At 34.1% G+C, this 24,080-nt stretch overlaps 1 protein-coding gene across 5 annotated transcripts; it reads left to right on the plus strand.

The window, feature by feature from the left end:
• The first annotated feature begins 1,273 nt into the window (after positions 1-1,273).
• On the plus strand, positions 1,274-21,087 carry LOC120418435 (uncharacterized). 5 transcript variants are annotated; one of them, XM_039580840.2, is made up of 6 exons: positions 9,274-9,594; positions 14,124-14,436; positions 19,690-19,799; positions 19,863-20,297; positions 20,361-20,538; positions 20,602-21,087. In XM_039580840.2, exons 2-6 carry the CDS (start codon positions 14,245-14,247, stop codon positions 20,755-20,757), a joined length of 1,071 nt encoding a protein of 356 aa, XP_039436774.1. In that variant the 5' UTR covers positions 9,274-9,594; positions 14,124-14,244; the 3' UTR covers positions 20,758-21,087. The 5 variants fall into 5 exon arrangements, with proteins under 5 accessions (XP_039436776.1, XP_039436774.1, XP_052563545.1 ...); XM_052707585.1 differs by having other exon boundaries at positions 14,169-14,436; XM_052707586.1 differs by having other exon boundaries at positions 14,172-14,436.
• Positions 21,088-24,080: the final 2,993 nt, after the last annotated feature.

A 24,080-nucleotide genomic window follows, 5' to 3' on the forward strand; every position in this document is an offset into this window, starting at 1 on the left:
GATTATTCGTTTTTTGGGAGTTAACTTTTAATGAAACAAAGTGTATTTAATAAAATAAACGTAACTTTTTTCTCTGATCGTGTCTGCATGTAAAATCAACAAAACAACATTTCAAAGTCTTTTTGTCTGTACTGTGTCGATCCACACCCTGTGATAAAAAAAAACATTACCTCCTCCACCATGCAACACGAAATTTGGCGTGAAATTAGCCGAAACAGAGATTAGACTCCCTAGATTTTTTTCTGTACCGTGTGTGTGTGTATATGTAAAACTGATTGTGAATAAATCGAACGATAAGCTACCCTTTTGATAATTATAACCGTGGAGCAGTAATTTAGCCGAAAATCCCCCTCTCAAAGTCCTCAGTCTTTATGTAACATTATATAATTTTTCCAGTCATAACTAGTAGAGAGAAAAAAAATCCCAACTCGTGCAATAAATAACATGTCAAACAAATTCCCTTTGGTCAAAGTTGACGTGCGGTTGGCACAAACCAATTGCATTTTTATTGGACAATATTACAACTGCGTCAACTTGAGGGCGACCACGGTTGACGTCACGTTTACGAGAAAATAAATTTTATTTCTTCCACAGTAATCTTAACTCTCAAAAAAACATAAGAAGTTAAATAAAGAGATAGACTAGTGCAGCGTACCGTAATAGTTGGAAAGAGGTGCGTAATCGCACTTTTTGCAGTGAAATTCGCTTACGGCACCCTTTAACAAGCGTTTAAGGATAGGGCTACTGATTTGGGACTTTTTTTTTAGTTTGAAAAAAAGTTCAAATTACACTGGTAAAGCCAAATATCAATCAAACGCATCTAAAAATTCAAACATAAATAATTCGATAATAAAATTTATCCCAATAAAAGTTCGTTGCCCTATCTGTCCCGTATGCAAATTGTGTCACAATTCATTTCCAAGGTGACGTGACGTGGAATAAGCGCATTAGAAATAAACCGGCGCGCCGGGAGTATACGCGGTGCGACATGGCGATCTTCCGAGGAGAATTTAGCAGCGAGTAAAATATGGGATGCCTAGAAAGACAAAGAGGGCGACTAAGGCGGTGGCGTAGTTAAAATTGAAAAGATTATTTTTGAAATTGAATAACTGAAATAGTTTATATCGACATACATTTTCACAAATAAAACATTTCAAATTTAGGATAAAACCTTTAAACTTCAAAATTTAAAGTCCAAATAATCACACTGAACGATCAAGGGATAGCTATTGTCGAAAAAACTGCTTCGTCATCGTCTGGCAAAGAGAGCGTATTAAACCACTGAATCCACTAGTTTAAAATGTTTAAGTCGATGTTGGTCGTTATCGCTACCAGCCGGGATTGAAAGAACCAAGATAAGACAAGTTCCACCCTTCAAGAATCACACTTGTTGAGTTTGTTAATGCATTTATTGCTAACGTGGTAAGTAAGTGGAAATTTCAAATCAATTTAGGCATGCAAAGCCGAACGTAAACATTGGAAGAGAGATATTCATTGCTTTCGCTATTCACAAATAAAAAAAATGATGATATTGTTGGTTGGAAGTTATAAAAGATGAAATTATGATAATTAAAAACTTTAAGTGCTTTTGAAACATTCAAGAATCAGGAATCACAAAACTCTCACAAAACATTTCAAAAGTTTTTAAAAATTAGTGAAAAACAAATTCCAGTCAAACTAAACGATCGTCAGAATGTAAATGAAAAAATGTAAAAAATAAACGAGGGAATGTATAACAAATTTATTTAGAACATGAAAAGCTTAACAGATAAAAAGGGCAATGATGTCGTTTAAGGTCAATATTGCATTTTATTGCAGAATTCCAGAGGAAGGGAGGGGGCAGAAGATGAAAAATTTAAATTACTTGACATGGTTTCAGCATTACTACGAAAAAAGGGTTCGAAGTTTTGATGAAACAATATTTTTTTGTAAGAGTTTACATAGAAATTTAAAAAAAAATTAAAATATTGTTGGACTTAATAAACTTGCTAAAATTTCAGTTGATTGCACGTCTAACTCATTAAAATTCTGTTTTTTGGAAAAAATAGTATTTCTGCTCATTGGTTTTACGATGGAGGAAGGGGGAACTGTGGCGACATAAAATTTAGAAAATAAATGCAATTTGATGCGTTGAAAATCATTTTTGGCATGATTGAATTTTCCATGTATGTTTTCAGTTAGATCGAAATAAATTAAATTATAACTTGCAAACTTGTTAAAAATTTCAACCAATTTCAAGTCAATTTTTTAAATTTAGAGAAAAAAAGTATCACAAAATTATTTATACATCATTAAAGTTAATCTTATATAATAAAAATGCGAAACAACAATCAATTTCTAAAAATATTTATTTCTTTAAATTTTATCGTTTTTTTTACCAAAATTTGTAAAAGGATCCTAAACCTTCTAGGATGATCTACTTGATTCAAAATGCATAAATAATAAAATAAATAAGCGTTATACAATAAAAGCAAAGCAATCCACTTTAACGACCCCGGGGTCTTTTGTGGTCTCTGTTGCAAGTTTCTACTACTTTCTAGGCGTTCAAAGGTCACCCAAAACTAAGGCTACCAACTGTACGGATTTTTTTCTTACCATACGGATTTTCGAACCTCTTCGCGGATTTTTAACAGGCCAGAATTTTTGTAGGGAGTTTCACGCATAATACGGATTTGTACGGAATTTTGACAACTTTTTAATCATTGAATTGCTTTTTTGATTTGGTCGAAGCTTTTGTTAACTAAAAATTTCTATTTTTATGTGAGTTTGATTTAAAAAGGGGAGTTTTCTGGGGTTTCCTCAATTCAAACTAGATTAAAAAAAACTCTTGAATTGTTCTTTTAGAAATTCCTTACTAAATATATTTATCCATTTCCAAAGGCTTTCTAAAACTTGTGAAAACATTTGGATTAACAAATCTAGAGTTTTTTTAAAGGACCTATAAACTGTTGTGTTTTACATGTTTTAAGACCTTTTCAATAAAAAAAACTCTGGAAAATTGTTCGTGAAAACACTAAGAACGATAAGCAAACTTGACATTTCGTAAACTTTTAAACGTTATAACGTTTATTTTTTTTTAAATTTAACAAAAAAAAATTAAGAACATAACGATTTGATTCAAATCACGGTTTATTTTATGAACACTTTTAAACGTGCACGTCATAAGCACTCTGATAGCATTTTGCTGTAAAAACGACACAGTTTTATATTTTTAATTCTCAAATATATTAAATCTAATTTATCTAAATAATTCATTGACAGTTTTTTACACCATGGTGTCATATCGGCAAAGTGTACGGATTTTTGCTCAGCAAGAGTTGGTAGCCTTACCCAAAACCTCTTTTACGTTAATGGACCGATATTTTACTTTCCCATCCGATAGAAGGCCAGGAGGATAAGGCGGGAATCGAACCCGCGCCCCATAGCAAATGAGGGATCGGCAGCCGAAGCCGCTAACCACCGCGCCACGAGGCCCCCACGAGCGTTATTTAATGTATTAAATTTTTTTTCAATGAAAAATTTCAATTTAAGTAATAAGGCCGTTGCAAATATTTTTCAAAGTATATGTTTATGACTTTGGTCAGAGTCGAGGGACATAAACTTCAAACATTATTTGCAACGGCATAAACTGCACCTGAGCCCATAAATGTCCCATATGCATTTTCAATATTGTTATTGATGCAGTTTGGTTCAAAATCATATCTGGAGTTTTTTTTGAAAAGGACCTATAAACCAAATTTTCAATTTTTGCTTTTTGGGTGTTTTTAGAACCGCCTTGAGTCAGGGATATTCAAAAACACCCAAAAAGCAAAAAATAAAAATTTGGTTTATAGGACCTTTTCAAAAAAAACTCCAGAATATGCTCTTTCCGAAAAGCCTATAACATCCAGAACTTTGTTCTTGAAATCAGGAGGAAATCCAGTTTTTTCGTGAAAACTTAACACGTAGCCTTATGTGAGGGACAACCTTGAAATGCGTTTTTCTCAGCTTGCTGTTTTAGCATATGGGACATTTATGCGATCATGGGCAGTAAATGGCAGTACAAAAACTTTAAATAAAACTTGCAATGGCCTTATGTGTGTGTGTGTGTGTGGTCCAATCCAATACCCGCTAACCGGTAGCGAAATTATGGGAAAGTATAGTTTGTACCAGACTTTGTATATGCCGAGTGCTGATACAACTTATCTCAGTCCCGGGTATTAGGTGGTGATAGCCCTCGCGCTGCTTCCAACGACCCGTTTCAGAATGACAGAGCTCCTTGCGGCCCAATTCCGAGGTCGCTGGGCATTGTTTGGCCCCGCCTTAACATAGAAGCAAGCATCTGAAGGAAACTCGATCTATATTTAGACTTCCAATCCCCTCAGGCAAATCAGGGATCAGCGCGTATTTAATATGAGAAGATAGCATATTTCAACACTACGGATCAATTCACTACTAGAGTGTAAACCTTCTGATGGCCGACTGCTTAGCGTCCCAGACCACCCAAATCCAAAGGTGTGAGATCGAATCCCACCTGATTCATTTTTCGTTTTTGTTCATATTCAAAGTTCAAATTCATGATTCCAAATTTCAAAGGTACCGACCGGGATTTGATCCCTGAACCTTCTGTTTGTGAGACAGAAGCCGTAACCATTAAGCCACGGAGCCGGTTATAAACTTGCAATGGCCTTATGTGATATCTTTAATCACAAAATTTTTAAAGGGATGTCTCAAAAAATTTTGAAAATCATTTCTCTTTTTTTGAATTAGAAAGTTAAAAAAAAATCCTTATTTTTCCCCAAAAGATTGCCCAAACAAAATCGCCGTGAAAGCCTATTTGAGTTCAATTTTATGGGCTGGGCTCAGAAAAATGAGCAAAAAAAACAGTATACACTCAAACCCCGATGGTTTGACACCAACTGTTGTCAAACGAACGGGGTCACGTTTTAGTTTGACACCCCTTTTACACGGAGTTCACACACACTACTAAACGTGTGTTTTGATAGTGTGCGTGAGCGCCGTGTAAAAAGTGACAGTTCGTCACTTTTTAGTTTGACTTTGACCAACCAACGGGGTACAAACTAAAAAAGTGTCAAACGAAAAAGTGACCAACCACCGGGGGTTGAGTGTAGTACAGTGAGTCAAATATTTGTCCGTACCCCCCCGTACGGAAAATGTTTGTGATATAAAAGTACATAAAATTCGACTAAAGTGCCATGTTTTGTACATCAATCGACGCGGCAGAATGTCCTCTTTAAGACACTGTCATTGGATTTGCAAAAAACTTTTTCTTAAAAAATACAAAAATAGTTTACTGAAAAAAGTCAAAAAAAGAGGTCAAATAATTGTCCGTACCCCTTGTAAAAGTACAAAATCTGATCGATTTAAGTGAATTTATTTATGAAATGTTGTTTCTGTGTCAAATACTAGTACCTCTAGCCAGTTTGTGACAACTTTGAACTTCTGATAACTTTGTTTAGTTAGTTTATATTAAGAATTGGTTTAAATTTAGTTTTTTAAAGTAAAACTTATCAAAACATAAGTTTATAAACAACTATTTTTATAAAATTGCTATTTTATGTTGTAAGAGTCTCTATTTAACAAGTTTTAACAATATTTGTTCGAAATATACATTGTTTTCATCTTTTTTATTGACATTTTTCGACCAAAAATACTGTTTCGGAACAATACCGTTAAACAATCCGGATTGTCCCGGAACCGGTTTAACCCCTCGGAGGGAAATTTTGTGGTGGTCAGATAGAGGACAAAAAAACCCACCTCTTGCAATTTAAAGCATCCAATTTCGTCCACTACAGCCCGATTACGAGTCCCTAGTCTGAAATTTGAAATTTTCACTTTCCGTACTGAGAATTTTTGTACCGTCCTGGGACAGAATGTTTTGCTTGGGGAATTTGAAAATTTCAAATTTCAGACTAGGGACTCGTAATCGGGCTGTAGTGGACGAAATTGGATGCTTTAAATTGCAAGAGGTGGGTTTTTTTGTCCTCTATCTGACCACCACAAAATTTCCCTCCGAGGGGTTAAACCGGTTCCGGGACAATCCGGATTGTTTAACGGTATTGTTCCGAAACAGTATTTTTGGTCGAAAAATGTCAATAAAAAAGATGAAAACAATGTATATTTCGAACAAATATTGTTAAAACTTGTTAAATAGAGACTCTTACAACATAAAATAGCAATTTTATAAAAATAGTTGTTTATAAACTTATGTTTTGATAAGTTTTACTTTAAAAAACTAAATTTAAACCAATTCTTAATATAAACTAACTAAACAAAGTTATCAGAAGTTCAAAGTTGTCACAAACTGGCTAGAGGTACTAGTATTTGACACAGAAACAACATTTCATAAATAAATTCACTTAAATCGATCAGATTTTGTACTTTTATTAGGGGTACGGACAATTATTTGACCTCTTTATTTTACTTTTTTCAGTAAACTATTTTTGTATTTTTTAAGAAAAAGTTTTTTGCAAATACAATGACAGTGTCTTAAAGAGGACATTCTGCCGCGTCGATTGATGTATAAAACATGGCACTTTAGTCGAATTTTATGTACTTTTATATCACAAACATTTTCCGTACGGGGGGGTACGGACAAATATTTGACTCACTGTACATATAACGACTATAATATCAATTCAAGTTTTAGGAGCAAAACGTGTTTTAGTGATCTCCACCAAATCTTAGTGAATGTAATTTATTATTGACTATAGTACGACACGGAATTAAACTTTCTGTTTAGTTTCTGTGCAGTTTACCATGACTACTGAGTATGTTTAAATCAATGTGATCATACATCTCATTTATTTTGTTTTAAATGTTACAAAAGCCGTTTGGGTTTTACTTTGACAGCCACGAATAAACACAACATAATTAAAAGTGTCCGTCAAAATACCTCAAACTTGCGAATTCTTAAAAATAAATAAGAATTAAAAAGAATAAAAAGGATAACATTATAGAGCTAATAATTTCTTTCTATTTGATTCCCTTATAAAAATTAGAACAAAAAAAATGCATCAGAAGGTGAGCAATTCTCTACGAAATCGGTCTTTTTTCTTCAATTTTAATTTTTGTATTTTTTAATCCGGCTGAAACTTTTTTGGTGCCTTCGGTATGCCCAAAGAAGCCATTTTGCATCATTAGTTTGTCCATATAATTTTCCATACAAATTCGGCAGCTGTCCATACAAAAATGATGTATGAAAATTCAAAAATCTGTATCTTTTGAAGGAATTTTTTGATCGATTTGGTGTCTTCGGCAAAGTTGTAGGTATGGATACGGACTACACTGGAAAAAATAATACACGGTAAAAAAAAATTTGGTGATTTTTTTATTTAACTTTTTATCACTAAAACTTGATTTACAAAAAAACACTATTTTTAATTTTTTTTATTTTTTGATATGTTTTAGAAGACATAAAATGCCAACTTTTCAGAAATTTCCAGGTTGTGCAAAAAATCACTGACCGAGTTATGAATTTTTTAATCAATACTGATTTTTTCAAAAAATCGAAATTTTGGTCGTAAAAATTTTTCAACTTCATTTTTCGATGTAAAATCAAATTTGCAATCAAAAAGTACTTTACTAAAATTTTGATAAAGTGCACCGTTTTCAAGTTATAGCCATATTTAAGTGACTTTTTTGAAAATAGTCGCAGTTTTTCATTTTTTTAAATTAGTGCACATGTTTGCCCAGTTTTGAAAAAAATATTTTTGAAAAGCTGAGAAAATTCTCTATATTTTGCTTATTCGGACTATGTTGATACGACCTTTAGTTGCTGAGATATTGCAATGCAAAGGTTTAAAAACAGGAAAATTGATGTTTTCTAAGTTTCACCCAAACAACCCACCATTTTCTATCGTCAATATCTCAGCAACTAATGGTCCGATTTTCAATGTTAATATATGAAACAATTGTGAAATTTTCCGATCTTTTCGAAAAAAATATTTTTGGAATTTTCAAATCAAGACAAACATTTTAAAAGGGCGTAATATTGAATGTTTGGCCTTTGTGAAATGTTAGTCTTGATTTGAAAATTCCAAAAATATTTTTTTCGAAGAGATCGGAAAATTTCACAAATGTTTCATATATTAACATTGAAAATCGGACCATTAGTTGCTGAGATATTGACGATAGAAAATGGTGGGTTGTTTGGGTGAAACTTAGAAAACATCAATTTTCCTGTTTTTAAACCTTTGCATTGCAATATCTCAGCAACTAAAGGTCGTATCAACAAAGTCCAAATAAGCAAAATATAGAGAATTTTCTCAGCTTTTCAAAAATATTTTTTTCAAAACTGGGCAAACATGTGCACTAATTTAAAAAAATGAAAAACTGCGACTATTTTCAAAAAAGTCACTTAAATATGGCTATAACTTGAAAACGGTGCACTTTATCAAAATTTCAGTAAAGTACTTTTTGATTGCAAATTTGATTTTACATCGAAAAATGAAGTTGAAAAATTTTTACGACCAAAATTTCGATTTTTTGAAAAAATCAGTATTGATTAAAAAATTCATAACTCGGTCAGTGATTTTTTGCACAACCTGGAAATTTCTGAAAAGTTGGCATTTTATGCCTTCTAAAACATATCAAAAAATAAAAAAAATTAAAAATAGTGTTTTTTTGTAAATCAAGTTTTAGTGATAAAAAGTTAAATAAAAAAATCACCAAATTTTTTTTACCGTGTATTATTTTTTTCCAGTGTAGTCCGTATCCATACCTACAACTTTGCCGAAGACACCAAATCGATCAAAAAATTCCTTCAAAAGATACAGATTTTTGAATTTTCATACATCATTTTTGTATGGACAGCTACCGAATTTGTATGGAAAATTATATGGACAAACTAATGATGCAAAATGGCTTCTTTGGGCATACCGAAGGCACCAAAAAAGTTTCAGTCGGATTAAAAAATACAAAAAAAATCGAATGACCGAAATCCTAGAGAACTGCTCAGGTATGACATTATAAATTTTATAAAAATAATAATCAGATGACATGTTGTTACAAATATTCATTTATAGCTGTTTCGATAGTTTCATCAAATAATATCACTCTATTTCAATACACACCACTCTGGAGTTTATAAAAATAGTTTTTCCAATGAATTTAATTTGTTTAAACTGAAAAAAATACAATATTTTTCAATTATTAAATTCAATAACATTCTCACTAGCATCACTGCACGTTCCCTTAACATTCCACAAACACGCACAAACAAGCCTCCCGACTGTGCAGATAGCTAGGCAGTATCCGTCGATTCCCGTCCAACATCAGCAGTTCATTCAAGACCTTCGAATTGAGTGGATTCGCAGCCAGCTTTGCGACTAGTTTGTCGAGCCCGTGTCGTCGGATTCGCATTGTTGTACGTACGTGGTTCGTTTCTTCGTGCGTGTTTCGTACTCGCGGAAAATCGATTTTCTCACCCGGAAAACGTGGAAGAAAAGTGTTTTGAGGCGGTGCATGTGCATAGTGATGGAATAGTGGTGTGACCACTTTTGCTCTCTGTACCGAAAGAAAGTGTTCAAAGTTCAGCAGCAAAAGATCACTTCCTAATTCTGGCCTAGGCCCAACACACGAATACACTTTTGCGTAAGAAAGTAATCCGGGCGCGGTGTTTGGAAGAGAGGATTTAGTTGGGAAAATGTACGGACACATCAGTGTAGCTGTGTTTAGTAGACTAATCCACTACTTCCAAGTGCCGCTGGTTCTAGACATTGGAGAATCGAGGTTCACATCGAAGGGAGCTGCCACACGGAGGGAGTTGTTCGCCATGAAGTGCACTCTAGTGTACACAGTCGAATACCGGATTAACTGGGTGGTGTTGGTGGACTTTTTTGTAGTAGGGTGACAAAGTGAAAAAGTACTTTATTGTAAATCATACTACAAACATTTTGAAACCTTCCATAATACAAGATAAGGGCCAGCTTAGCAAATTCTGGGGCATATCGAAAATGTTTTACAAAACTTATCAGTACTACATTGCATAAGTGCTCATAACTTAACACAGTGTTGTGAGACCTTCTTTATTTTTCTTTACACTTTTTTCTCTAGCAAAAAAGTATATTCATTTACAGATTTTTAAATAATTAACTAAGTATACCGTCAGTGGGGGTCACATTGGGTCTGGGGGTGAGATTTTGTCAAAGTGATTTTCACGGATTTTACCATTTCTCAGGTTCTTCTCATTAAAATTTAATTATGTTAAGAGGGTTGTGTAGGGAACATCTAAAGATGACTTAGCTGAAAAAATCTCGTTCCAAGAACAAATCCTGTCATTTCAGCATCTGTCTAAATTTGAGGTACGTTTTTTTTAATTGTTTTTGTTACCAAGAAATTACGAAAGGTGTATCATTTTTCGACCCATAGTAACCCCCACTGAAGTATTCTTGATGGATTGAATGTTGTTGTTTATTTTATTGACGCGACTTCAACCTAGAGAGGTCATTCGTCACTTGATGGATTGAATGATTTGATGTTTAAAATGAACCTAAATGAATTAATTAAAAAATCTGTTTATTGGACATTTTCAAAAAAAAAACAAAAACACCAGAAATAGTTTATTTTTTATCCAGCATAGCAAGTTTAGACTGTCGCAAGTCAAAACATTTTTAACTTTTTGATCACAAATTGAAAAAAAAACTTAAATCGCCAGTTTTGTTTCAAAGTAAAAACTGTGAAAAATAATATGAACGAATAACAAAAAAAAACAATGTCTGTAAATTATTTTACAGCCTGTGTCTTCCGAGAGTGCTTACACTGAGAGTGCTTAGCACTGCTCAGCAATCGAACATTATATCAAGGGCCTTTTAAATAGTTCCTATAAACATATAAAACACAATAGGTTATGGGACCTTTAAAAAAAATCTATATATGTTTTATGTAATGTTATTTTTAGTTGCATACTAAATTTCACATCTAAAAACAATGTCCCAATATTAAAAATAGATTTTTCAAAAACGGTTTGTTTGCGCAATCCTGATTGTTGTATGAAATGGATATGGATAATCTATTTTTAGTTTATGGATAATCTATTTTTAGTTTAGTTTTTAAGGTTTTCTAAGCAATATCCATAACTTTACTTTATTGACAATCTAATGATACAATCAAAAATGAGTTCATTGATCAAAGAAATAGTAAACAAATAGTTTCATCCAAATAAAAAAATAAAACAAATTAATCGTTATTAGAAGACTACGGGAAGTGCCCATTCTCATTTAGTAAGGTGACAATAAATAAGGAAAAAATTGGAAAAAGTCGCATTTCGAAAAATGACGACACAATATAACTAAGTTCAAACTCATGTAGAATAAGAAATTTCATAAAAAAATATGGAAAACTGGTGCATCAAAGATATAAAAATGAAAGGAATTTGTAATATTTGCATCAGTTTCTGCTTAATTTCACTGTTTTAAAAAACATTCAAGTAAAATGACAAAAAAGAGGTATTATTCAACCATAACATTTTCAACCTTCAAAAATTCAACAGTTTTTCATTGTGTTAGTTGTTAGATATTGAATATTTAGAACCCTGTTTACACACAATTATTCTTGAATATATTAAGACGTTTAAAAAAATGTTTTTGTTACTTTTGTGTTATTAGCGTCAACAAAATTGTAAGGAAAAAAACTAATGTTAACAATGGATTATGAAGCAAAATATAAATAGAAATTGTATTTTTATTCATACTGCTGTTATTCTTTTCTTATGAGCAATTCCATGCCAAATAGGGAATCGGGTGTACCGGACCCTCTCCAGTTTCAATGAAACTTTGTAGACATGTTATCCTACGCTTATGTAAGCCATTTTTGTGTATATGGAGACAGTTTCACTCGATCATTACATTTAAGGAGGGCGTAAGTGTTTAAAAAAAAATAATTCGGAATTTAAGTATTTCTGTATCTCGAAACCGTTGTATCGTATCAAAAAGTGGTCAATGACAAACTTGTAGGAAATTTGAGGGGCTTTCTGAAAAAATACTCTGAAACAAAAACACACGCCACTTTTATGAGATTTTTCGATTTTTAAGTTTAAAAGTCAAATTTGAAGGTGAGCCCACGATTTTTTTCGTTCAATGTTTCAAAAAGACTCACGAAAAATGCATGATGGAGCAACTCTCATAAAAAAATACAAAAATCATCTATTGAAACTGTTTATTTGAAAAGTGCTCTGAACGTCAAAATTTTCAAAAACCATATACGGGAATCGATTCTCTAGACAATTTTACATAAAAGCCTCCATATTGTCTACTGTCCTAAGTCCAATCCTTGTGTAGTTACAGCGGTTTTAAAAATAAAAATGTTGAAAAAATTGGTTTTTGATTGGTTTTTGACAATGTCTATATAACAGACTTGATTTTTCAGCCTCGTAAATATTTTTACCGGAAAGCTCGTCCAATTTCCCAGATTGTCTTTGACCACTTTTTGAAATAACTCGTTTTTTATGATTTAAGCTAATTTACTATCCAGGTTACTACCAGCCACTGAACTACACTGAAAAAAAAAAATCGGTTTTCAGTTATGAGTAATGCAATTAGTTTATATCTGTGAGCCCATATACTTTCAATTGAAATGCAGTCAAAGAATACCTTATGGGAAATTGTACGAGTTTTTCCGGTAAAAATATTTACGAGACCGAAAAATCAAGTATGTCATATAGAAATTGTCAAAAACCATTAAAAAACCTGGTTTTTCAGCATTTATTTATTTATTTAAAACCGCTGTAACTTTGCAAGGATTGGACTTCCCTAGTAACATTTTTAAACTTAAAGGTTTTATCATGGTTCTGAAAACCCGCGGAACGGAATCGACGTAACACCTTAAAATGTGGCCCTCTTAAACCTTGCGGTTTCGTCAACGGATCCACAGGCGTGTATCCTTCTTTTTGCGACAAGACTCCGCCTCCCGGGTCTCCTAAGTGTGAAGCTATGGCACGGGGAGAGAGCACCGAATAACTGTATTTACACTTAGAATTTTTTTGCGTCCGCCTCGGGATTCGAACCGGCGACCCCTGGATTGTGAGTCCAGTGCGCGGTCCGATTGATCCACACAGGCAGTCTGAAAACCCGCATACGGCCTAAATAGGCTTTTATGGCCTACTTAAAACCTAAAATGTTACTAGGGTTAAGACAGTGGTCAACATGGAGACTTTAATGTAAAATTGTCTGGAGAATCGATTCCCGATTTTCGGTTTTTGAAAATTTTGAAGTTTAGAGCACTTTTCAAAAAAACAGTTTCAATAAGTGATGAACATCTTAAGCTATTTTCACAAAAAAAATTGAACGAAAAAAAATCGTGGGTTCACCTTCAAATTTGACTTTTAAACTTAAAAATCGCCAATAAAATATTTTGGATTTAATGTCAGCACATATTTAACGGTTATAAATTTTATCTTAGTTAACAATTTTGTTCAAATTTACCTAAAAGATGTCAAATACAGTTGGATTTTTTTTGGCAATTCCGTTTTGAAAATATTTTACCTGTAATTTTATAAGGACGAAATGGACTACTTATCATAACCAAAAATAGCAGTGCTGAAAATTTCGTTATAGCACTCACCTGAGCGCTGAAAAGTAAAACTTCGAAAGTGATGACAAATAACATTCAAGCAGGGAAACAAACGTTTCGCTAAAAAAAATACAATTCAAATGGTGTTTTTTCGGAATTTCAAAAAAAGTTGTATTCAACTCGTTGCAAAGCATGATTTTTCAGAACCCTTCGAATATATCCAACTCAGCAGAGCCTTTTTTGGATAAAAGTACGGATAATCATCAATTTGCCACTTTTTAAATAAACTGCTAATTTATTATAATTTGAGACATAAATCAAAAACTTAAACTATGAGAATTTGTTTCCAAAATAAGGGATGAATTAAATAATCTCTGGGTCACCCTAGCTACCAACACACCCACGTGTTCCGCGTTTTTACACCGTATACAACCCTCTGTTTCAATGTCGGTGTGCCACCAACCTCGTCCGATGTGAACCTTTGTACTCTCTCAGTTCATTCATTTTTTCCTCTGTCTTTTCGTTTCGTTCATCATATCTTACTTTTTCTTTCTGCATTTGCTGCCGTCGTTCCTGGCGCTGGCACTGGCACTGTACTCTTCATTTGCGTCCAGTCGTGGCGAATCAACTAGCTCCAATTGAAAATCCCTCTCCTCAAGTAGGAAGTCAGTGTGCACTGCTGCTAAATAATTGATCGTCAATCAAGAAGTTAATAACAAAAAAAAGTGTGAAAAAATGGCGTTCCTGTCCGTACGGCTGGCGGCGCAGTCCGCGTCCTCGACCGGACTCCGGATGCTCGCGCTGACGTCGCTGGACCAGCAGGTCGGCTCGGTGGCCCGGTTCAGCGCGCTGGCCACCCCCCACCAGAACCCGTACGCGCTGCGGAACCAGATTCTGTCCGGGGTCGGGCCGGTGTCCAACCAGCATGTAAGAGAAGAACTTTTCGTGACAAAAGAGTTGTGTGACCGAATTAGGGCTAACGAGTGCTAAAATAATGCTTGAAAAAAAAATTGTGGAAATCGGTGATGAACACTACAGTGCGTTTGGGGGCTTCTAATACAGCTTTCTATCTAGTACAATAACCGTGGGTGCAAAGATCCAATGCAACGGGGCCTTTTCTGTATGTATGCTTCATGCCATACCAAAGTGTATGAACAGTCGACGCGATTACGCTTCAGAGGGAACCTGGTGGTGTACTTTGTACGGATTCGTGTTATGCGTCTTCGATGCATCGTTTCATGGCTTAGAGAGCGAGGCTAGTTTGCTAGTTTAAGTCTTCTACTGAATCATATGTTGGTCCAAGCTATACGCACTTACTATCTGGTTCAATTGGTGCAGTTCTTCGCTGAATACCCTTGGAATTGCATTATTATTAAATGAACGAATCAACTGTGGTGAATGTACCACACGGCGTGTTTTCTAGAACAAACATTTCAAGCAAAAATAGTCATCATGACTGTAAAATGTGTCTTATAGGAAATTTTCTCAGCTTTCCAATGCTTCTAAGAGCGAAATGTCTATTTTTTTATGTTTTTTGTTCTAAATTCCTGTATTATTTATTGTAAACTTTGAAATAACTATTCTGGAAACTTGTCAAATGATGTTTTTCATGTGTCATTTACTCATCAAAATGTGCAAAATAAGGCAAGAAACAACTTTGGAGAAAGTTGCAAATCGCTAAATATTTTCAAAATTAAGTTTAACCGAGTTTTTGAATATATGAGATTTCTTCAGAAATGAAAATCATAAAACCGTATTAAAAAATATTTTTTACAATATTCAAAAGATAATAACATAATGTTTGTGTACGATATCACGTTTCTGCTCGGATTTAGCTTGAATTAAGCTGCTAAAACCGATTTTTTTGTTGCAGGTTTGAGTTTTGTTAGGATATCACTAGATTTTTATGAAAAAAAATATCATATTTCCTTAACCAAACATCAATCAATTGCATGGATACAAAACATGTTATATACTCAAAATTGAATTAAAAATTACTGTGGCGAGCTTCAGGAGAAAAACTTTTCATGAGTATTAAATGGTTTTTATAATTTTTATTTTGTATGAAATGATCAAGGAATCAGCGTTTTCAACAGTAAAACTTTTTTTTTTTCGTTATTTCATACACATGAGAATATGACTTTTGAACCTTGCAACAGTAAATGGAAGTTCATTTTCGATTTTAAATCATCTTTTGGATTCATGTTCCCGGTTCAAGTATGCTTTAAGGAGTATCATATTTATTCATAAAAAAACCATAAATAAACATAACAATCTCAAACCTGCAAAAAATCGATTGTATCAGCTCAATAAGAGCAGACACGTGATATTTATACACAAAAATTGTGTGGTTATCTTTTAATTCTTGTAAATAATATTTTTAAGAAGGTTTTATGATTTTAATTTTTGAATAAATCCCATATATTCTAAAACTCGGTTAAACTTAATTTTAAAAATGTTTAGCGATTTGCAACCTTCTCCAAAGTTGTTTCTTGTCTTATTTTGCACATTTTGATGAGTAAATGACACATGAAAAACATCATTTGACAAATTTCCAGAATAGTTATTATAAAGTTTACAATAAATAATACAGGAATTTAGGACAAAAAACTTTAAAAATAGATATCTCAGAAATTTCCCGCTGAAACATTTCGCTCTTAGAAGCATTGGAAAGCTGAGAAAATTTCCTATAAGACACATTTGACAGTAGCGATGACTATTTTTTCTCCTTAAGGTTGCCCAGAAAACACGCCGTGACCAGGCAGAGGGGCTTGAAATTGCTTTGTTTGTTTTCTGCATGTAGTGCGATGGGTAATGAAAGATGAACTTCAGCTGGTTACAAACTGGCACAGTGTAAGGATAAAGAACCATTGGGTTATCATTAAGAATTGGAAACGCTGATTTGCTTGGGCGTCTGCCATGATTGATGTTTTCAAAGTACAGTTTTAAATTGCTACAACTTTCTTGAGCATTTTGACCTTTTATACCATTACTTTCTGAGACTTCAATGTCTCGTATGATAATCAAACCATTAAAAATCATAAATGTTATGACAGTCTTGGGAAATTCTCCATTTGCAACATTAATTACATCGTGACGATGCAATGGAGTTAAAAATGGCGAATTTTCCACCGTCAACTGGAGCGAATCAAGACAGCAGATATCCAAATATTGTTCAGTAACAAAGCTTAAACAGCTGTCCCAATTCGCCCTATGCGCACGATTTTTCCCAGTGATGGTAATTTTTTTGTTGTAAAACTAAAATACAATGTCTGATAAACATATTTCATTGTTTATGCAGCTGTCATTGAAGATATTGAAAACGATTTTTTTTCAATCAGTCAAAACATGTCATTATTGTCGCCTTATAGTGTGTAGAGGAGTGAGATTTTACTAATTTTCAAACGATTTGATTTATGTGTGATTTCATCAAACATCGACAATTCGTTTTTCAGTTTTTTGGCTGTAACTAGAAAATTCAAAAGAAACATTTCAATTTTTTAAAAAATTTAGTAAATACGCTAAATTCGCAAAAAAAAATATATATTTACAATTTGGAGGCAACGTGGTTTATGCACTAGTCCTTAAGATATTATGGAAATTCTCCACCACAACCGGAAATTGATTATATTTTATGATTTGGTTCAAACTCTGTGGGGTCCTTTACTATGACTAAAGCAGCCAGTTTATGTCGTTGGTGCACTCATACAAGGCTCCATACAATGTTGGCAGCTGTCCTTACAAAAATGGTACGTTCAATTTCAAAAATCTGTTTTTTAATTAACTTTTTTCACAAATTAAATTTCCTAAATTTTATTATTTTTTATTTTTGAAATCTTTTGTTTTGTTTAAGGGGTTACATACATGTAGAAAATCTCAAAATTTCATATTAAGGCAAAATCGTAAATTCCACTAAAAAGATGATTTCAAATCACTCCTGAAAGTTCCATGAAGATATTTCATGATTCAAGTGAGTAACAGACGATTTAAGTTTGAATTTTGCCATGCGCAAAGCGAACTGTCAAACTTTGTGAGCGTTTTTCTCGAAACACAGAGTTGATTTACGGGAGCCACGATATCACGAGATGGTATGGACCGAATACGCTGAAATTTGGGATGAAGACTCTCAAGACATATTCCGTGTGTATGACGAAGCCCGATTTTAAAATTTTGCTTTTAAAAAAATACAAAAATCAAAAACTGACGATTTTTAATATGAAAAACATGAAAATATTTTTAACTTTTTTTAAATAAACTTTTTTTAAATCGGCCTTCGTCATTCACGCGGAACCAGTTTGGCCAGTCTTCACCAAAATTTTGAGCCGATTTGGTCGAGCAGTGTTGAGATATCGTGGCACCCGTTTTTTGAAACTGCTTACTTCAAATAGCTATATCTCGGCAATGATACAACCAAATGTCTCCAAATTTGCTTTGTTAATCCACTGAAAACAGATTTACAAAAAATGTAAGTGTGTGTTCATACAAATCTCTGACATTTTTGCCAATTTACATGTATGTAACTCCTTAAGGGGGCAAAAAACCGCAACAAAAAAATTTAAAAAAGTTATTTTAATTTAAAAATCTTGACTAAAATGTTTAATGTAAAATTAAATTTTCAATCGAAAAGAACTTCACAGATGTTCACCGTTTTCAAGATATAGCCACTTAATGTTTAATTTCAACTGAAAAATTCCCGTTTTTCGATTTTTAAATAGTTTTTATGATTCTCAATGCTTGAAAATATTTTTTGAAAGGTTCAGAAAATTTCGAATAAAATAGCCTAACAGATGAAGATTGAAGCTGTTGGAGCTGCATTTTTTTATTTTTTTTTATTTGCTCACCTTTTTTTTATCTTCAAACCAAGCTGTGATAATACGAGCGGATATTAGACAGTATTCCTCTTGAGAAATTTAAAATATTTTGAAATCAATAGTCAATATTGAAGATGAACCTGGAAGATGGCATGATGTTTTTTTTTTTTAAACTGGAAGCCAACAAGTGATAGCTGAGAAAAGGGTAGATAAGCCTGTTGACAGCTGTAACTATTTTGCGAATTCCGAGCCAACAGATATTTTTACACAAAACTCGAATAGCTGGCCTTCCCAGCTACTTTTTAACACTGCAAGTTTTGTTAAATAGTAACCTGTTAGTTTGAAATTTGCTGTCAAAATGCTTTTGCGCCCTTTTCAAATGTTGCTCCAGATTTTATTTCGCACTCTACTCCTTCAGCGACTCATTTTGTCAATACCATCAGAGCAATACAGAAAGGAAGCTGATATTAAGAGCAATGGTAGAGGTCTAGAAAATAAACATTTTCATTTTTAGAAACTCATTTTAGAAGGGTTTTAATCTAAAGAAATGCAATTTTTAAACACAAATTTCTCGAAAGGCCAAAATTAAAGGGCCTCAATGGTATTTTTTTTTCAACTCGCGATATGTTATATGACGATGTAATTCCGGATTGGTACGAAATTTCAACGAAAACCCAGTTTTATATCTACACCAAAATGTTAATAATATTTTGACAATTGAGTGCAAAGTAAAGTTTAGATAAGTATTAGGTTGCTACTAAACATCATATCCAACCCAACTTCTTTTCTAAATCAATTAAGAATGCCTTTTTTGTTTTGGACCCCCAAATTATGATGATTCTACGAGCAGTTTTTAAGACAAAAAATGTTCTTTATAAAAGTTATTAGAGATGCAGCCGGTAGATTAGACTATTTCAAACAATCTGTAGAGGAAATGCGTAAAGTAATTTTTTGTTAGCCACAACGTAACTGGAAGTGTGTAGCCAATTTATCAAAAGAAATTTCCCTTTAGTTAAGTAAAATGTATTCGTCCCTGTTACTTTTCGAAATTACTTTTTTTTATCTGTCTCCCCAATGACAATGCAAATTTCTATAAATAAGTTCTTATTTAAATCCAAATCTACTGTCGCTTATCGATTTCCTAGATAGATATGACGGGTCTGTTGGGCTTTAGTTATAGATAAAATATGTATAATTGTTGTGGGTTATTATCACTAATGTTAACGTTATCACCAAAATTTTGTAGTAATAATATAACCGTACTCTTTCGTTTGGCTTTTTCACTACTTACTGCATGATTTTTCATGTCATCATCATTAAATATTTTATTTGAGGAACATTATAAAAAAACCTTTCTTTCAACTTTCAGATCAACATGACGATCCCGAGCCGCGGGATCACGATCCAGGAAATCTCGCGCAACCTGCAGATGTTCAACAAGGAGCGGCGGAATGTCGAAAAGGACCCGAACACTTTTCAGTAATTTTCCACGTCTTCTCTTGAGTTGAAGAATGAGACTAACGTTGCGTTCTCCCTTTCCAGAATGAAGGTCGGATTCGACAAGCCGACGGTGCTGATGTTCGCCTGGTTGAACGCCAAACAGAAGCATCTGGCCAAGTACGCCAAGCTGTACACGGACCAGGGCTTCGAGGTGATCGTGGCCAACCTGACGCCGTGGCAGCTGCTGTGGCCCATGAAGGGTAGCCAGCTGGTGGCGGCCGAAATCGTGAAACTACTGAAGAACAACGAGTTCAAGAACGGGCTCATCTTCCACGGGTTCTCCGTGGGAGGGTATCTGTGGGGCGAGTGTTTGGTGCGGATTGCGCGAGATCTCCCCAACCACCAGATCATCCTGGATCGCGTCAAGGGCCAGGTGTGGGACAGTGCGGCCGACATTACGGAGATCCCGGAGGGAGTCCCGAGGGCGCTGTTTCCAAAGAATCCCACGCTGCAGGGTGCACTGCGCAAATACATGCTGTAAGTATCGCGCAATAGCTGGAGATCCTTGAAGTAGACTATAACTTCAACCTCTTTTTCCAGCTACCACATGAAAGCATTTCACGAGCCTGCGACGTCGCACTACATCCGGTCCAGCCAGATGTTCCACACGAACTTGCTGAGATGTCCGGCGTTGTTCCTGGTGTCCAAAACGGATCCCGTGGGCACAGAGCTGGCCAACGGGCGCGTCCGGGACAGCTGGGAGAGCAGTGGTGTCAAGGTAACCTCCATCACAAAACTAAATCCCCAAACAGCCAACTCAACGCTTCTTCACATTTGACAGTGTACCTTCCATTGCTGGGACCGTTCGCCGCACGTGGGCCACTTCCAGAAGCACACCGCCGAGTACGTTGAGCTGCTGTTTGCCCATCTGCGGCCGCTCGAGATCGGTGGCTTCGGGCAGAACCAAAAAGAGGCCCAGCTGCGGGCCAAGCTGTAACGCGCGCCGCACTAGTTTAGTACTGTGATACTTAAGTCAAACAAAAAAAAAGATGAAGAAAAAGGAAAAATAGATGGAGGAAATGAAACGAATTTGTGTAAAAACTAAATTCCAGTGAATAAAGAAGAATAAGTTTGAAGCAATAATAAATTTTAAAATTGAAGAAAACTTGATTGGAAAATTGAAATTAATGGAATGTTTGGTGCAACCCTCAATGTTCACAGATGATACCTTGGACTTTTTTTTAAAGGATAGTTCTTTAGTTGACACTAATATGCTAAAAAATGTATGAAACACATGGATATTAGGGGAAATAAACAGGAAAATTTATTCTGGCAGTTATTTAATTAACCGAAAACACCCCAAAAATAAATAACGTCAAAAAAAAACTCAGTACAAGCGCCGATAATAGGGGGCAGGGATGGAATAATCGCAAAAAATCATTTTTGCTGTCGAACTTTCTTCACCTGCGAAAGAGAGAGGAGGCGAAACACGCTAAAGAAAATCGCTCCCGAAATTCTCCAAGAAAATCAATCTGCTGATGATTTTTTGTGAATTTCCTTGTCAGCACCACTTAAAAATATTTATTTCACTTTGTTTACACACATTGCCCATCTACAAAATGTGACAGATCATTTTTCGACGTGTGACGTTACACTTGAAAGTGTAGTAGTGAAAAAGATGTTCCGCCGAACAATCAAGATGATGACTTTTTTAGATTCCTTTTACCGATCTTTCGTGCGCGAGAGAGGAGATCCATGCTCCCTTCGGATTTTTTCTTTTGATGAACGTCCAACCAGAGATTGTAAATTTATTCGTGTTTTTCAATCGATGAGGGAACCCCCTGAAGGAGATATTAGAGTAGTGTATGACAAACCAACAAATTCACATACATTTTGATGATCCATTTTCTTTTTACGGCTTCACCATAAAAAATCTAAATATTTTTATTTCTTATTTATTTCAAATTCGATGTTTAACAGAAGGAAATGTTAAACATTTTCCATTGAATGCTAAACTGCCGTTCTACGCATAATTGTCCCATGTCATTTTTTGACGATTCTGACTTTTAAGCATTTTTAAGTTTACACTCAGGTATACTTTAAGAAAAACAAATAAAATCTAGTACTTTGTTCGGAAAATCATGAAAAACAACACCAAGTCTGTTTGTCCCATCGTTACACTTCTACGCATAATTGTCCCACCAAGAATTTTCTATCGCGGGATCATAAGTTTTACGAAGCATTGTGTCTTGTTTGCCTGTTGTATAGCAAGAGGATTACTAATAACAGTATTAAAATGCTAACTGGAACGATTAGGGACATATAGGGCTAATGTGGACCCACGGGACAATTATGCGTAGAAACACAAAAAACGTTCGAAAAATTTCAATCGCGTTTTTCTCAGTTGCTCTTTTTCGAACATGGGACAATTATGCGTAAAACGGCAGTAAAGGTATGAAAAGAATGAACAAACACGACAATTAGTATTTTGTTTTGTTGATGACTTTAAAATTTTGACGAAGGTAATTTTTCTTAAATGTAGTAAGGCCGTTGCAAATATTTTCCAAAGTTCATGTCGTCCTTCCCTTAAAAATTGGTCTAAAAATAAGGGAGCAAAAACTTTTTTTTCAAAAAACTTCAAAATTTTAGTGAAAATTGAAGTCTAATCGACTGAAAACAATCTAAAATGCATTTTTTTTTGCATTTCCCATAAGTTTGTCTTTGACAGCATTTCAATTTGATTGAAAATACATTGCTCATAACTTAAAATAGGATATATATTTTTTCAAGCTTAGATATTTTGGAAACTAGTGATTGCAAAACAACTTCAAAAAATATTTGCAGCGGCCTATAATGAATTTTAAAACTATTTTTTAAGTTATAATTTGTTTTGACAGAATGTACTGTATGATCAAATCAAAAGCTTACACATAAACATTCCAACTCCACGACCTCTTAAAAAAGTTGGAACGCTAAATTCAACTCCCTGGTTCTCGGGCATAACTCAACCAATTGGGACGATTCTTCTTTCCAGTGCACAGTGGTCCAGATCGCAAAATTAAGTGATAATTTTACATGGAAACCCAAAATATGACCAAAAATAATTTTTTCAACACATTAGCTCAATTCTGAAAGCAGATTCAGATTCAGCGGGCAAATTACATTGAAAAACATATATTTGGACAATTTTCGAATTCAGTAAGGGTGGTCCCATATGGTTTTCCCTTGAAAATTAGACTTTTTCAAATGAAGATATCTCAAGTTAAAAAAAACACCCTTGAGATTTTTTCAGCGTTTGTAGTAGTCTCCACTTTCAAATGCAACCTGGCGCTTTAAATTTGGCTTGCGCCTTTTCGAGATATTTAAGTTTTAAATTTGCATCTTTTTTACCTTAAAATGGCTGTAACTTTTGACCCTTAAGTCCAAATTGACTTGTCAAAAAATAAAAATGTTTGTTTTTTAGAGCTCTAAAAGTGCCCTGAATACCACTTTTCTCTAAAACTAAACCCTGAATTGCTACGTTAAAATAGCTGATTTTTTAAGGTTTGCTCAGATGCTTTCTATAAATATGGTCGTAGAAGGTGTAGATTGCTAGATACAATTTTGGTGTCTTCGACAAAGTTGCTTGGATTGGCAAGCCCAACAACTTTTTAGAAGACAAAAAAATCCCAAAAATATTCCTGAAAAGTTAGATTGTCAAAATCACCCTAATCGTGAACCACCCTAATTTTCAACCAAACCAAAAGTTGCCCCTTTTCATTTACAACAACTCTTCTGAAGACACCAAAGCTCCAAAACTTCTCCATTTTTCGGAAAATAAATTTTCCACTTAATTTTGCGATCAAGACCACTGTGCAGCGATTTGTAAGGATGTTTAGATGATCCTAGAACTTTGCAGAACTCAATTTTATTAAATCTGTAATTTTTGCGATCAAAACATCGTTCCAACTTTTAGTCGTTTTAAAAAATTGGAATTTTGTTTTAACCGCAAAAATTATAGATTTCTCGGGTGAGTTTTCAAAAAGGCGTAAAAGCCACCGAGACCACCGACACTAATTTTTATTTTTCTTCAAATTGAAACAAAATTTAATTTATCTTTAATGAAGAAGGACGTGTAGATGAACAAAATCAAGATTTATCTGTATCTCGAGAACGGAATTTCGGATTGAGTTGGTGTCATCGGCAAAGTTGTAGGTATAAGCAAGATAAACGCTGAAAAAATTGTTGCACTTTTAAAAATATTATCAATTTTTTTATTTTACTTTCTAACACTAAAATTCAAATTGAAAATAAATAACATATTTTTTTGGGACAAAAAAT

The sequence above is a fragment of the Culex pipiens genome, chromosome 2 (assembly GCF_016801865.2).
Source record: "Culex pipiens pallens isolate TS chromosome 2, TS_CPP_V2, whole genome shotgun sequence".
In the NCBI taxonomy this organism is placed as follows: domain Eukaryota; kingdom Metazoa; phylum Arthropoda; class Insecta; order Diptera; family Culicidae; genus Culex; species Culex pipiens.

Coding starts and splice junctions, on each gene's coding strand:
- LOC120418435 (XM_039580840.2), top strand. CDS start 14,245: ATGGCGTTCCTGTCCGTACGGCTGGCGGCGCAGTCCGCGTCCTCGACC. Junction 19,800..19,862: donor AAGGACCCGAACACTTTTCA/GTAATTTTCCAC, acceptor CTCCCTTTCCAG/AATGAAGGTCGGATTCGACA. Junction 20,539..20,601: donor GGGAGAGCAGTGGTGTCAAG/GTAACCTCCATC, acceptor CACATTTGACAG/TGTACCTTCCATTGCTGGGA.